The sequence below is a fragment of the Berghia stephanieae genome, chromosome 1, assembly GCF_034508935.2.
Source record: "Berghia stephanieae isolate SIO BIC M18660-M18661 chromosome 1, UCSD_Bste_1.3, whole genome shotgun sequence".
Classification (NCBI taxonomy): Eukaryota; Metazoa; Mollusca; class Gastropoda; order Nudibranchia; family Aeolidiidae; genus Berghia; species Berghia stephanieae.
In genome coordinates, this window is record NC_088360.1 from 133,505,009 (window position 1) to 133,518,995 (window position 13,987).

General features: G+C 36.1%; 1 protein-coding gene across 1 annotated transcript; it reads right to left on the reverse strand.

Annotated features, from left to right (window-relative positions):
- Positions 1-1,286: 1,286 nt before the first annotated feature.
- On the reverse strand, positions 1,287-13,480 carry LOC144963245 (uncharacterized). The gene is made up of 4 exons (XM_078897100.1): positions 13,360-13,480; positions 10,634-10,976; positions 9,482-9,566; positions 1,287-7,436 (listed from the first exon to the last, which is right to left on the reverse strand). The coding sequence occupies exons 2-4, from the start codon at positions 10,943-10,945 to the stop codon at positions 5,056-5,058; spliced, it is 2,778 nt and encodes a 925-aa protein (XP_078753226.1). The 5' UTR covers positions 10,946-10,976; positions 13,360-13,480; the 3' UTR covers positions 1,287-5,055.
- Between the last annotated feature and the right edge of the window lie 507 nt (positions 13,481-13,987).

A 13,987-nucleotide genomic window follows, 5' to 3' on the forward strand; every position in this document is an offset into this window, starting at 1 on the left:
AAGGCAGACAAAGGGGAATTGGTTCAAATGGGGAACAGGTGTAGACTCCAAGAGCACACTATCAAAGTACTAAGTTTGAGATCACCTAAAAGTCTCGTCCAGACACAAGGACAGGTCCCGACAAAGAGGAATACACTCAAATGTTTACAAATCATATGTTAAAAAAATAAAATAAATAACAGTACATAACAGAGAGATGATTTACAAGGAAAAAGAATATCATCTCAACTTACTTCATTTGACTGTTTCCCTCTCAGCCAGGACCAGGACAAAACCAAGTAATCTCATTCCAAGACAAAGACGGAACGCAAGTTGGAAAAGAGATATAGGGGGATAGAAGACACAGTAAGTCAGGAACCCCACCCAGTTTGGCATGTTTCTATAGATTTTATGCAGAAAAAGTGTGGATCGGGCACTTGTATGTCCAAGACATACCTGGAGTAGAAGCCTGCACCATTCATCATACACTATCTATCGAGTACAGTTTTGTAAAATAATTGATACCACAAAATAAAATAAATCTCTTACTATTTCCTTGTAAATAAAGAAAGTGTATAGATCACATGCTTGCTTTGAATCCATGTAGAAGTAAAAAGAAGTTAAGGAGTCGTCGTAAAAATGTGAGTTTATAATTTATAAATACAATTTGACCATATCAACCTGTAGTCGTGACCAACAATAATCTGATTGAATTTAGGTCATTTTGATGCTGGTAAAAAGGAAGTTTGTTTGTTTTTGTTTATAAGGGTTTTGTTTTGTTTTTAAGGGTTTTACGGCGCTTGCAACACATCAAGGTCATATCAGCGCCAGTAAAAAGGAAGAAAATGGGATGGTAAAAAGTTCTAGAATTACAATAAAGCATCCAAGAAAAGGGAAGACAAAGGGGAATTGGCTCAAATAAGAAACAGGTGTAGATTCCAAAAGCACTCTCTCAAAGTACTTAGTTTGAGATCACTAAAAGTCTCATCCAGACACAAGCAAAGGTCCCCGCTAAGAGGAACACACTCAAATGTTTTACAAATCATATATAACATAAAGAAAGCCTAATACAGTGCATAACAGAGAGATGATTTACAATGAAAAAAATATCTATATCATCTCCCAAAACGAACTATACATTCGACTGTTTCCCTCTCAGCCAGGGCATCTGGCCAGGACCAGGACGAAACCAAGTAATCTCATTCCAAGACAAAGACACAAAGCATGTTGGAAAACAGATATAAGGGGATAGAAGACCCAGTACGTACCCCCTGCCCACTATGGGAGGTCAGGAACCCCACCCAGCATAAGGGTTTTACAGCTCTTGCAACACATCAAGGTCATATCAGCGCCAGTAAAAAGGAAGAAAATGGGATGGTAAAAAGTTCTAGAATTACAATTAAAGCACACAAGAAAAGGTAAGACGAAGGGGAATGGTACAAATAAGAAATTGTGTAGATTCCAAGAGCACACCATCAATATATACTTAGTTTGAGATCACCTAAAAGTCTCATCCAGATACGAACACAGGCCCCTACTACGAGGAATACACTCAAATGCTTACATTATAAATTCAAAACAACAAATCTAATAATACATAACAGAGAGATGATTTACAAGGAAAAAAATATCATCTCCCAAAACTATAACTACATTCGACTGTTTTCCTCCCAGCCAAGGACTCAGGTCAGAGTCAGGATAAAACTAAGTAATCTCATTCCAAGACAAAGACAGAAAGCAATTAGAAAACATGAATAGGGGTATAGAAGACACATCAAGTACCTCCCTGCCCACTAAGGGAGGTACTGAGGGTTTATAATATATACTGAATTCTGTAAATATACGGAACATAGGCAAACCTTGTAAATAGGAAATCTATAATTCCTCTACAGTTTCGATTCTAAAGTTACAAAATAAAGTAGGAGAGATAGAACAAGAGCAATGGATTTTTGGCCATAATGTTAAATTACAAGACTGTTCTACGAATTTCCAGTCACTACACTACATACATGTGTATCAGTACATTTAAAATAGTTCACACAGCACATTTAAAATAGTTCACACAGCACATTTAAAATAGTTCACACAGCACATTTAAAATAGTTCACACAGCACATTTAAAATAGTTCACACAGCACATTTAAAATAGTTCACACAGCACATTTAAAATAGTTCACACAGCACATTTAAAATAGTTCACACAGCACATTTAAAATAGTTCACACAGCACATTTAAAATAGTTCACACAGCACATTTAAAATAGTTCACACAGCACATTTAAAATAGTTCACACAGCACATTTAAAATAGTTCACACGTTTTTTAAAAACTCCTTTCCACACAACCTTCAACTTAACACAAATCATTACACTAATTTATTACAATAAACAGGAGTTTAAAATTCGAGTTTTTATAAATTTTTAAGTAGTTTAGCAAAATCAAAAGTACAACAGTAAAAGACAGTAACACAGTAGGGGCCAGGAACAAATATCTTATGACAGCGAATAAGAACTGACTAAAAATAATAATGATAATAATAATAATAATAATAATAATAATAATAATAATGATAATAATAACAATAAATAATAATAATAATAATAATAATTAATAATAATAATAATAATAATAATAATAATAATAATAATAAATAATAATAACAATAATAATAAATAATAATCAAGTCCTCATTGAAAGCTGAAAAATCCATCAGAATTGTCGATTACTCACTCTATTTGCATAAGATGATGATAAATAACGGGAAGATTGATCATCACAAAAGTGTCAATGTGTATTTATCAATCAATGAAGAACGAACAGGGTTATTAATATCAATCAGTAATCACTTACATGGTTTAAAATCCATTTATGAATTTTGTATGTACATAATAATTATAATGTGTCACGGTCACATACATAGTAATAAGACTAAGAGAAGACAGACAACATGTCTTTTCTTTGAACTTACTCTTTTATAATTTTGATTTGGCAGACCTACGGCCATCAGTGATTCATATATCAGTGCTGATGATAACAAAAAGTAAAAAAGGGAGGAAAATATTTTGAATGATAGCCATTAAGCCCCTTTATACTGCGTTGATGACCTCCCCTTTTTAGATCAAGAAAGCGATGATAAACTGTTTGTGTCAGGGCATGACATAATCAGTCGGAAGATGAAAATTTTAGATTTGCATATGTTTTTCATTTCTGAAAGAATATGCCCACCAGAGCATTTTAATCTTTATTTGAAGTAAATCGGGTGATTTTTCATGAAGTTATGGTCAGATGTATTGGAAAGGTATACAGCAACTTTTCTCAAATTTCATACTTTTTCAACTTGACTAGCTGTAAAAAATAATTAGAAGTGAAATTAAGCTTTGATATTTCCTGAAGATGTACAAAAAGGGTTTATTTAATCATTTATGACAAGAACTCATTTCGGATAAAAACTGACCTTCTAATTCTAACTAAACTTGGCAATACCTCAGGGTATTTTCACCATCTGACTGATTATGTCATTTACTGTAACATTTATTATTGATAGACAGACAGGCTCTAACTAATTTCTGGAGAGTGAGACAATACACCTGTTTGATCCACCACATGTCTAATCTCTCACGCTCAATATCAGTACATTGATTGGGGAAATTGTTGTCATTTTCAAAAGTGAGAAGTTCCTCCTCTGATTTCAAAAACGCGTACTTTCCGCGAAATCGCGGAATACCTCCGCACTGATATACAAGGTCCGATTTGTTGGGTACAATGTATAATAAATATATTTTTTCAGTTCCTTTTAATCTATACATTGTACCTACATCCAAATATTTCACATTTCATATTCCATTATCTCATCAGCTAATAACAACAACAACAACAATAAAAACCATATTAATACAACATTTTGAGATCGTACTCATCAACAAGACTTGCCAAAAAACTTTTACTTTTCTGCCATCTGTCTGAAAGTTAAGTGATGAATTAATCATAGCGGCCAGCTTTTCAAAGAGTTAAAACGGGACACCTTACAATACCATCATGACCCAAAACATTTGTATGTTTGGACTATTATATAACATAAACTAGATTTATAACTTTTTTTTGTTCCTTTTTAAAAATTTGCTAGTCAAAAAGCGTAATTCTGGAACATGCAAAGGTCATTTCCATACACATAAAAAGTCCATTTTTTTTCTCTCTTTACATTAAATAAAAAAAAAAAAGGTGAGCTTTTATATCCACTAATTGTGCTAAAAGCACTTTACAAGATGTCCCTGACCAACAGCAACACTTAATATGTAGAACGAGACATGATGCCTGTTAGGCGATATTACAATTGTTTCCGACAGAGACAATGCTGTTAACAGCCAGGTTCTCATTTTACACCTGAGTACGGTGAGAGAAGATGCGTGCATAAAGAGCCTTTTCCAAGGACGCAACTATGCGCTGAGCGAGACTCGAACCCAGGACCTTCCAATCCTAAAGCGAGTGTCAAACCACAAGACCACATAGCCGCATTTTTCTCAGATTGCTAAATTGGGGCAGTCCTGATATTATCGGGTCAGTTGGCTGCTATGATTAATGTTTTTATTATTGGCTGAAGAAGAGTTTTGAGCCTGAAACATGTTTTGATATTTTTGATCTCTTTCAAAACTGCTATATATTCAGTTTAGTTCATCAGTTTTTACTCTTCCAGCTGTAATTACGAGATTTTGTTGGGACAGTATTTTTCTTTCACACTCACAGACATTACTTCCAAATATACCAGAACAGGGTATAAATTCAAGATGGACATTCTAAATTGAGTTTTGCATACTTTTCTATGATAAAGAACTGAACAAGTGTGTATGATAGGTGCCAGAGAAAGCAAGAAAGAAAAATACAAGAAAAAACAGAAGGTCTGAGGTTCGATCCCCAGTCGAGGTCGACTGGTTTTTTGGGATGTTTTTTTTCCTTGTATTCTTCTTTCTTGCTTTGTCTGGCATCTTTCATACACACACTTGTTCAGTTCTTTATCTTACACCAGTGCCTGCTCCTTAATTTCATACTTTTAAAATGAAAAATCAACTACCCTGACTTCTTTTATAGAAAAAAATAGGAAAACGTATCGGTGCGCGTCGTGATGTAATTGTTGAACTGATCGTTCTCTGTGTGGTTTAGGGGCTTTTCATGAACCGGGTACTGCTTCGGGGTGACGACTGAAGTGTGCAGCTTCATGTGAGCAACTAAGCTGGCCTCGGCGTTGAACGATTCTTTGCAGATACCGCATTGATGGTGTTGAAGTTGAGGATGGTGGGGATGAGGAAGGGGATGGTGGGGGTGAGCATGGGGGGGGGGGGCATGAGGGTGAGGGTGAGAGTGGGGATGAGGTTGATGATACGTCGTCGACGGTTCTCCCATTAGACACTTCATATTCATGGGGGGCGGTGCTGGTAGAGGTTGTTGTAAAGTTGGTGGTTGAGGTGGTAAAGAAGGATGCTGTTGTTGTTGAAGTTGTTGTGGTTGTTGATGTTGTTGTTGTATTAAAGAATTATTATTATTATTGTTACTACTATTATTATTATTATTATTATTATTTGAGCTGTCAGTGGATGTTCTTTTATTACTACCGAAACCATAATTTTCTAACTTTGCATCTTTGTGCATGTTCAAGAAATGCCTTTTCAAGTTGGCCTTTTGAGCAAATGCCATTTCACAAATGCCACATTGGTGGGGTTTGACTCCACTATGAATCAACATGTGTGCTTTTAAGTGACTCTTCTTCGTAAAAGCCCGCTTGCACTGAGTGCATTGGTGAGGCCTTATCTTCGTGTCGACGATTTTTCTTTCGTGGATCTTCAAATGCGAGGCTAAGTTTTCTTTAGAAGAGAGAACCTTCTCACAAACGGAGCACGGAAAGTATTTTTCTCCCGTATGAATTTTTATATGAGAATTCAGGGCCCCGACTTGACGGAATTTTTTCTTGCAGACGGAGCATTCGTGTGGCCTTTCTCCGGTGTGTGTTCTGATATGCATTTTCAACTGCCAACTGGTGTTGAAATACTTTTCACAAGCCACGCACTGATAATTCTTTTCTCCCGTGTGAGTCCTCAGATGTCTCTGCAGGTCTCCGCTTTGAATGAAACCTTTCTGGCACAGCGGACACTCGTGAGGTTTCTCTCCTTTGTGAATTCTCAAGTGTCTGCTCAAGGCGCCGGCTTGAGAAAACGATTTTTGACAAATGTAGCACTGGTGCGGTTTTGACGCGTCGAACGGTATTAAAGGACGCCTGGTGTAGGTGCGGACTCGTTTCCCTTTATTAGCAGCTTTTTTACGCAGAGAATGAAGTTTAAGAATTTCAGCAGTGTGCACTTTAACGTGAGCTTTCAACTTAGCTTCGAGATCGAACCCCTTTTTGCAGATTCCACATCGATGTTTTTGGTCATCTTTTCGTTTTTTCACACGCGGCGGCGACTCGTGCATTTGGACAGTATGTCTCTTCAAGTTGGTCTTTTTATTGAACGATTTTTGACAAATGCTGCACTGAAACGGCTTCTGCCCACTGTGAATCAACATGTGAGCGTTCAAATGTCCCTTTTTTATAAACGACCTCTTACATACAAAACAATGGTATGGCCTTGGCCTTGTGTCCAGTTTCTGCTTGGCATGAACGTTCATGTGGGCGATCATATTGTGTTTGCTGGATAAAACCCTGTCACAGAGTGTACACTGCTGATATTTTTCTCCCGTGTGAATCTTAAGATGCTGTGTCAAATTACTCCGCCTGCGGAACGACAGCTTACAAACGGAGCAGGACAACGGTTTTTCCCCGGAGTGAATTCTCATGTGAACTTTTAATTCATACGATGTGTTAAACGCTTTTTTGCAAATGGAACACGGATGGGGTCTCAGCCCGGTGTGGACACTCATATGCTTTGAAAGATCCCCGCTTTGAGTAAATGCCTTGTCGCAAAGGGCGCATCGGAAGGGCCGCTCCCCGCTGTGAATCCTTATGTGTCTGTTCAAGGCGCCGGTTTGACTGAATCCTTTCCCACAAGTAGGACAGACGAAGGGTTTCTCACCCGTGTGTGTTCTCATGTGAATGGTTAGGTCAGTGTTATTGTTACACACCTTGTCACAAATGCTGCATTTTGGTTTCACGCGTGGATAACTTGACATAGGGGTGTTGAACGGTCCGATTGGAATATTTTGTTTCTTGATTTCTGACAGAGGATCCTTCATTGAAGCCGGCGGAGAAGGAGGTGATGATGAAGACGTAGAAAGAGGAGGAGGAGGAGCAGCATGGTCATTGGACTCTGATGGAAGAGAAAAGTCTTTGTTTGTTGAGAGGTCCACGCCACCACCTGGACTCAAGGCATCGTAAAATGTCGTCGTAGCAGGGGTGTTGGCCGTATCCATGGAACAATCCATGTCACCTGGATCCATTTTAATATCTTTGTCTTCAGTGACTGGACAGAACAGGTCTGGAGTAAAAAGGCAAAAGAATTTGAAAGGTTAAACAAAGTTTATATTTGAGCAAACCTGCAACAAGCAAAACATTTTTTTATTAGACTCCACATTTTGGGGGAATAGTCTGACTGTCAAGAGAAAAAAAGAAAAGAAAAAGAAAATCTTAAAAAAATAAAATAAATATATTTTTTAAAAAAGTAATAACAAATTTTAAAAAGGAATTTTGAGCTTTTACAAATTATCTACCTTTGATATTACACATTGTATTATACTGTGTTTGTAAATCAAAATAATAAAAACATTTTGTCACTTAATATTAGAAAGTCTGAAGTGTTTTGATTGTCAGACAAAAGCAATGCTGCCAACCCCCCAGCCCAAGGCAATGTGTACGATGGAGATCCAGAATGAGTAAGATTTTGATAAAATGCAAACACTCCTGAAAAATCCATAGCAAGCTCTAATTATGATGAATAATATCACAATTGCATAATGGCCAACTTTTCAAAGAGCTATATCGGGACATCCTAACAAATGCACAATACACTTGTGTAGGCAAGTCACAAGACTCCATTAGGAAGATGATGTGATGGTGGTGATTGCACTAGAGGTGCAGTGCTGCCAACCCTGGCCCATGTAAATGTGTACAATGGAGAGCCAAAATGAGTAAGATTTTGAAAAAATGCGTACAATTCTGAAAAAATCGATAATTAGCACTAAATCTGATAATGGGCAATTAGACTATACTAGCAATGATATAATCAATATTTGAAAGAATGAATTAGCTTACATTTTATAGATGATAAATAGTACCAACTTCCAGATCCATATATAATTCTGATGGGTAATGAAACGTTTAGTGTTTAAAGACACCAAAAAGTGTATGAATGCTAAAAATGCTTAAATAATAGAAATTTTATTATGCATACAATCTTCAGAAAAATGTGTACAATGAATGAAAATGCGTAAAAACACGCATTTTTTACGTAAGGTTGGCACCACTGAGAGGTGGTACTGATTAAAATGACGATAGTGATGATGCGGTTGTGGTGATGGTGTCAGTGATGATGATGATGATGTCATAGTTGCTGTAATAGTGGTGGTAGGGATGGTAATGATGTGATGATGGTTGTAGAAGTGGTGATATTGATGACGAGCTGGTGGTTGTTGCAGAGGTAGTGGTGGTGTGGTGATAGTGGTCACGATGATATGCTGGTGTCTGTGGTTATTGTAAGAAAGACAATAATAAAGATGATGTAGTAGTAGTAGTGGGTGTAGAAGTGGCGTTGTGATAGCTATGTAGTGGTGATGGCAGCTGTAGTTGTGATGGTAGTGATTATTATTATGTGTTTTTATACTAAGGAATGTAGTGAAGATGATGTGACCATTGTTGTAGTGATGATGATGAGGTTTTGGTTGTATTTTTTTCGTACTCCGCTGATTGTTTAAACAGTCTCGAGAAATTCAAGGAGTTTTCAAGGAGTCTTTGAATCAAACAAGGCAGCGGGAACCCAGCTCTCACCACCAGACAGGGGCAAATGTAATTTTAAAAAAAGAGGAAATACCCCCTCAGACTAAAAAATCGTAGATTTCTGTGGATCCGAGGAAAACCATCTGCACTGGTTAACTATGGATGGTCTGCTATATATACCGGGTTGTCAATTCAGGAGGCAAAAATTGATGGAATTTCTTTGCAAACACAAAGACCGAATCTCTTCTGAGTGCTGAATTCCAGTAAAAAGATATTTTGTACTTACTTTTTTTCAGTTTAGCAGGGGATTGGAAAATATACTGAAGGTTTTATAACAAACTGAATTCCGTAAATATACGGTAAATTGGCAACCTTGTACAGATAGTTCTAAGATGACGTCACTCAGGTCTTTGTTATTGTTTTTTGCCATCCGCGTTTATGAGTAATGCTCACTGAACTGTGTTAACCCGACTATAAACGTTCATGGATACACACAGTTTTGTGTGTTGGTCCGTTATACTTCTGGATGGCAATGTTATGAGCTTCTTAGCCAAGCGCATACTATCTATAGATACAAACTTTACTTTGTACCTTTTTTTGATTCTGGGGGTTCCTGGTAATACGGCGCATTGTCTGGAACCAACCCATGACTCATGAGCTCTGCTGATCCTTGGAACTGTTGATTATGAGAAAAAGAAAGTTAAAATAATAAAAAAATAATAATGAAAACAATCATAATGACGTTGATGATGATGAAAATATTACTACTACTACTACTACTAATAATAATAATAATATTAATACTAATGATAATAATAATGATGATGATGATAATATTAAAACTAATAATAATAATAATAATAATAATAATAATAATAAATAATATAATAATAATAATAATAATATAATAATAATAATATAAAAACAATAATTAAAAAAACAACTTTTCCAACATTTTTTGTAAATACAATTTCTTAAAATTTTTGTCACTGAAAAATTAATATACTCAGCAATATCGATAAGAAATACTACCAAAAAGGTGTAGATGGATATAGGCTTTGGATGGAAATCGTACACACAATACGTTTTTTGTTACTGTTACAAACCGGAGTCTTTATATTTTTGGCTTTACTTTACCTTAGTATTTTTACGATCCCAGGCTTAAGGTAGCCCCCATTGCTCTTTCACTCAACTTACAAACCTTTGATTGAATTATGTCTGAATTCAACTTGCCATACAATTAGTTAAAGATGACATTATTCAATATAATAATGTATTCTACCATTCAAAGGGAAAAAATATATTTAATGAGGAGTTTGGTCTCATATAACTAAAACATTTTCAAAAAAAAAAAAGTAGTGAACCCACTTTCCCTGTTCATGTCCACACTTATCATTTTCGGTCTTTTGCACAAAATAAAAAAATTAAAGGGGTTTGTAGCCCCCCCCCCCCCCCCCACCAAATCCATGTCATTGTTTTCAAGACGTCCAGACTTTTATCAAGACTTTCTGCAGGAAAAAGGAATTTGCAGTGTTTCAAAAATAGGCTCTAAAAGGGGTAAATTTAACAGATAATTTGTCAAATATCCATTGAAATGACGTTATTTTTTATCCTAAATTTAATTTTACTTTGCCCCTCCCCCCACCCCCTCTCTTTCCACTAACATGGAAGGTCCAGATTTCTTAAAATTTTCAGTTACACGTTTAGAGCACAACACCATCAATGACCTTCATTTCAATTTACCTGTTGGCTGCTAGAGGGTATATCTCCCCCCACAAACGTTTCAGACCTAACTTTCTCTTGAGCTTGGAATTCGCGGAATAAGTTGAATTCGTCTTGTTGTTCTTTATGAGTTTGCATTGGATGAAAAGTTTTGGCGGGTTCTGGACACTTTGCATGTGCTTGTGCGGCCTGTTGTTGGTCAAAGAATCTCTCCTTACTGTTGGTTTCATGTGCTTCAAGGAGCTGGGAAATGTAGAGAGAAACATTTTCCGTCTGTTTCTCGTCCTTATTTTGAAACATGGTGAGAGGATTGGATTTCTCATCCGCATCCATCTTTGACCAACTATGTTGAAGTGAGATTTACCTGTCAAGAATAGAGAAAAAGAGAAGTTACTTTAAAAAAAATATCATAACTGATTTGTGTTATATCTTGAGGTTTTATAAAACACGATATCCACTAAACATGCTCAAAATGCTTTACAAGGGATCCCTGGCCAACAGCAACACTTAACATGTAGGACGTGACATGACGCCTGTTACTGTTAGGCGATAATTTTTTTTAACAGAGACAATGCTGTAAACGGCTAGGTAACTCAAGGTACACCTGAGTACGTTGAAAGAATTTGAGTAAAGAGCCTTTTCCAGGGACTCAACTATGTGCTGCTTGAGGCTCGAGCCCAGGACCTTCCGATCCGAAAGCAAGAGGTGTCATACCACTGGACCACATAGCCGCACAAAAAAAATAAATTAGTACTAACACCTAAGTACTCACTTAAAATTAAATATTGAGCTGGTAAAAATGCTGTACGACTAACCAAAATATTCCAGAAAAAAAAAGTGTAAATTTGTAAAGAGATCTTAGACTTATCATATATATATCCTTTTATTAGTATTAGATTCATTCGCTAATAACTTATTTAATATAATTTACACTTAAACTCTGGGACGCCATCTTTTGCAATTATAATTATAAGCCTTATTTTCTCAACAGAGTGATCAAATATGCTTAAAGCAGTGCTCTTGTCATCAATTACGTCTTTATATATTGCCTTTTTGCCTTTATACTTATACTAAACCAGGTGCTGGAGGAGAAAGAGTTTCATCATGCAGTTCCCCCAGTTCCCCCCAAGGAATAGCGGGACAATTCGTATGTGCAGAGCAGAATGTGTGATTGATAAAAGAGGACCCTCTAGACGTCTATTCCTAGGTTTGCTTTCATCCGTTTTGACAACACAATTGAAAACAAGGACCCATTTATTTTTCAAAGTTGAAATGAAAATGAAAAATATTACCAAAAAAATATTTTTTCGTTATTATTTGTCTCATGTAATTGTCCCCCCTGATTGTTCAATACAAAGTACAAAAATATTCTGTCTGTTGTTATTTATTTGAAAAAATGGACCTGTGTACATGCATTTTGAGTTATTTGTCACTTCAAATTGTCAAACTTTCTTTTCATTTTCATTTTGCATTTCCATCATGTGTGTCACCACTGAATGACCTAAAGATACATATATATCGTCTCATGCCCATAATTTGTTACAAATTCTGAATCTTCATATTTCCAGCTTTAAAATTTAAAATGATATTCGAATTCGACAAGTATGTGTGGATAAAAGATGAACATTGCCAAAAATGGGCCTGTCAGAGTCAAAGTCAAAGATGATTTTTTATCAGAAGTCTGCTTCGGTTTGAGTTCGAGATTATCTCCATTAGAACGATGAGGCAACAACATTTTGGGTTATCAGGCCTGATAATAAGACGTCTTTTCTATTCTGTTCATCATATCATTATCAGAGGAATGAGAATTTAACAAAAAAGCAAGTCAAGACTCAAGTTGAGCTTGGCACTTGTAGAAGAAGTCTAACAACTAACACTTTAACTTTCACAATCGATAAGAAAAAATTTGTAAAAAGTCCTGCAGTTGAGTGCACTAGTAAAACATTGCTAAACGTAGTGTTTTTATGCACCTCCGTTGACGGTGTATCTTAACGGATCGTTTTTATACACCTCCGTCACGCATGCGCATCCCACCCAATTTCATCAGTGATATTGTGTTTCTGTATTTGGACATGGCGAAAGTTATATTGTGACATCTGTAGGATGTCTTTGTTAATAAATTTATATAAAAATATTAATAATTTGAAAAATCGAAATATAAAACCAGAAAATAGAAGTTGCATTGAAGGTAAAATAATGTTTTAGAAAGACTTTATTAAATGTGATGAACAGTCAGGTGGCTCCGTAGCGCAGTGGACAAGCTGTCAGACTCCAACCTTGAAAGTACCGGGTTCGATTCCCAATGTTGAGTTTTTTTGTTTTTTTTGATTTACTTAGTTTTTGTTTGCTTTTTTTTTTCTTTCTTTTTTTTTTTCAAAAACTTTTTATCATGTTTTTAAAAAAAACTTCGATTTTAATTTTATAAAATTATTTATTTATTTGAGATCAGTATTTGTGTGCCATGTTTCTTTTTACTTTTGATTTTTAAAAATTATTGTTATTATTCTTTAATTTATTATCATTGTACATCGGTAATCACTAAGCAGCGTGCTAAACTACAATCTAAAACTATTTAAACCTCATGGACGTATGCAGCAACAACTTTACCATCACCGCCAACGGAGGTGCATAAAAACGGTGCGTTTTTGTACACCTCCAATGGAGGTGTATAAAAACTGTGCGTTTTTGTACACCTCCAACGGAGGTGTATAAAAACGCCACCATTGCTAACTTGTTCTCTAATTTACCTGAAACGCAAAGTAAGATGGATGTCTTCTCAGATTGGACAGTTCGAAGAAAAATAAATAAACAATAGTCGGCCCTAGCCCTAGCACCATTTAGGCGACAATGGCACTCCACCATGAAAGTAAATAGGAAGTGCGTTCCGTTCTAATTTTTGTGCTTTTTGCCCTGCATGACAGTGCCCTGTGACGAGAGGGCCAAACTAGCTTGTTGGATAGATAATGCGATTAGATGGATATTATAATATCCAATCCAATACAATCCAAAATAGTTGTAGGGTGGCATTGACGTTCTATATCTATTGGTTTCAAACTGTTCGAAATAACAATAGAATATTGTCGGGTTATTGGTTGCTCTGACATTTTCGGGGATGCTGTTCTATGCGCCATTGGTAGTTACTGGGGAAGATGAACGACTGTTGTGCACATTGATTCTGGAATATGGCACTGCATGTGCATTTTCTTTTCTTTTGTGATTTTTAAATGAGATAATATGGATGATGGTGGATCCATGTCGGCCATTGAACTACATATTGAGCTTTTGAGTCTTTCTCCGTTCAGTAAGTGGGGTCCAGTTTAAATACTCCATCATTACAGACAAATCGACAGGCCCTTCTTTGAATCACGTCCATCT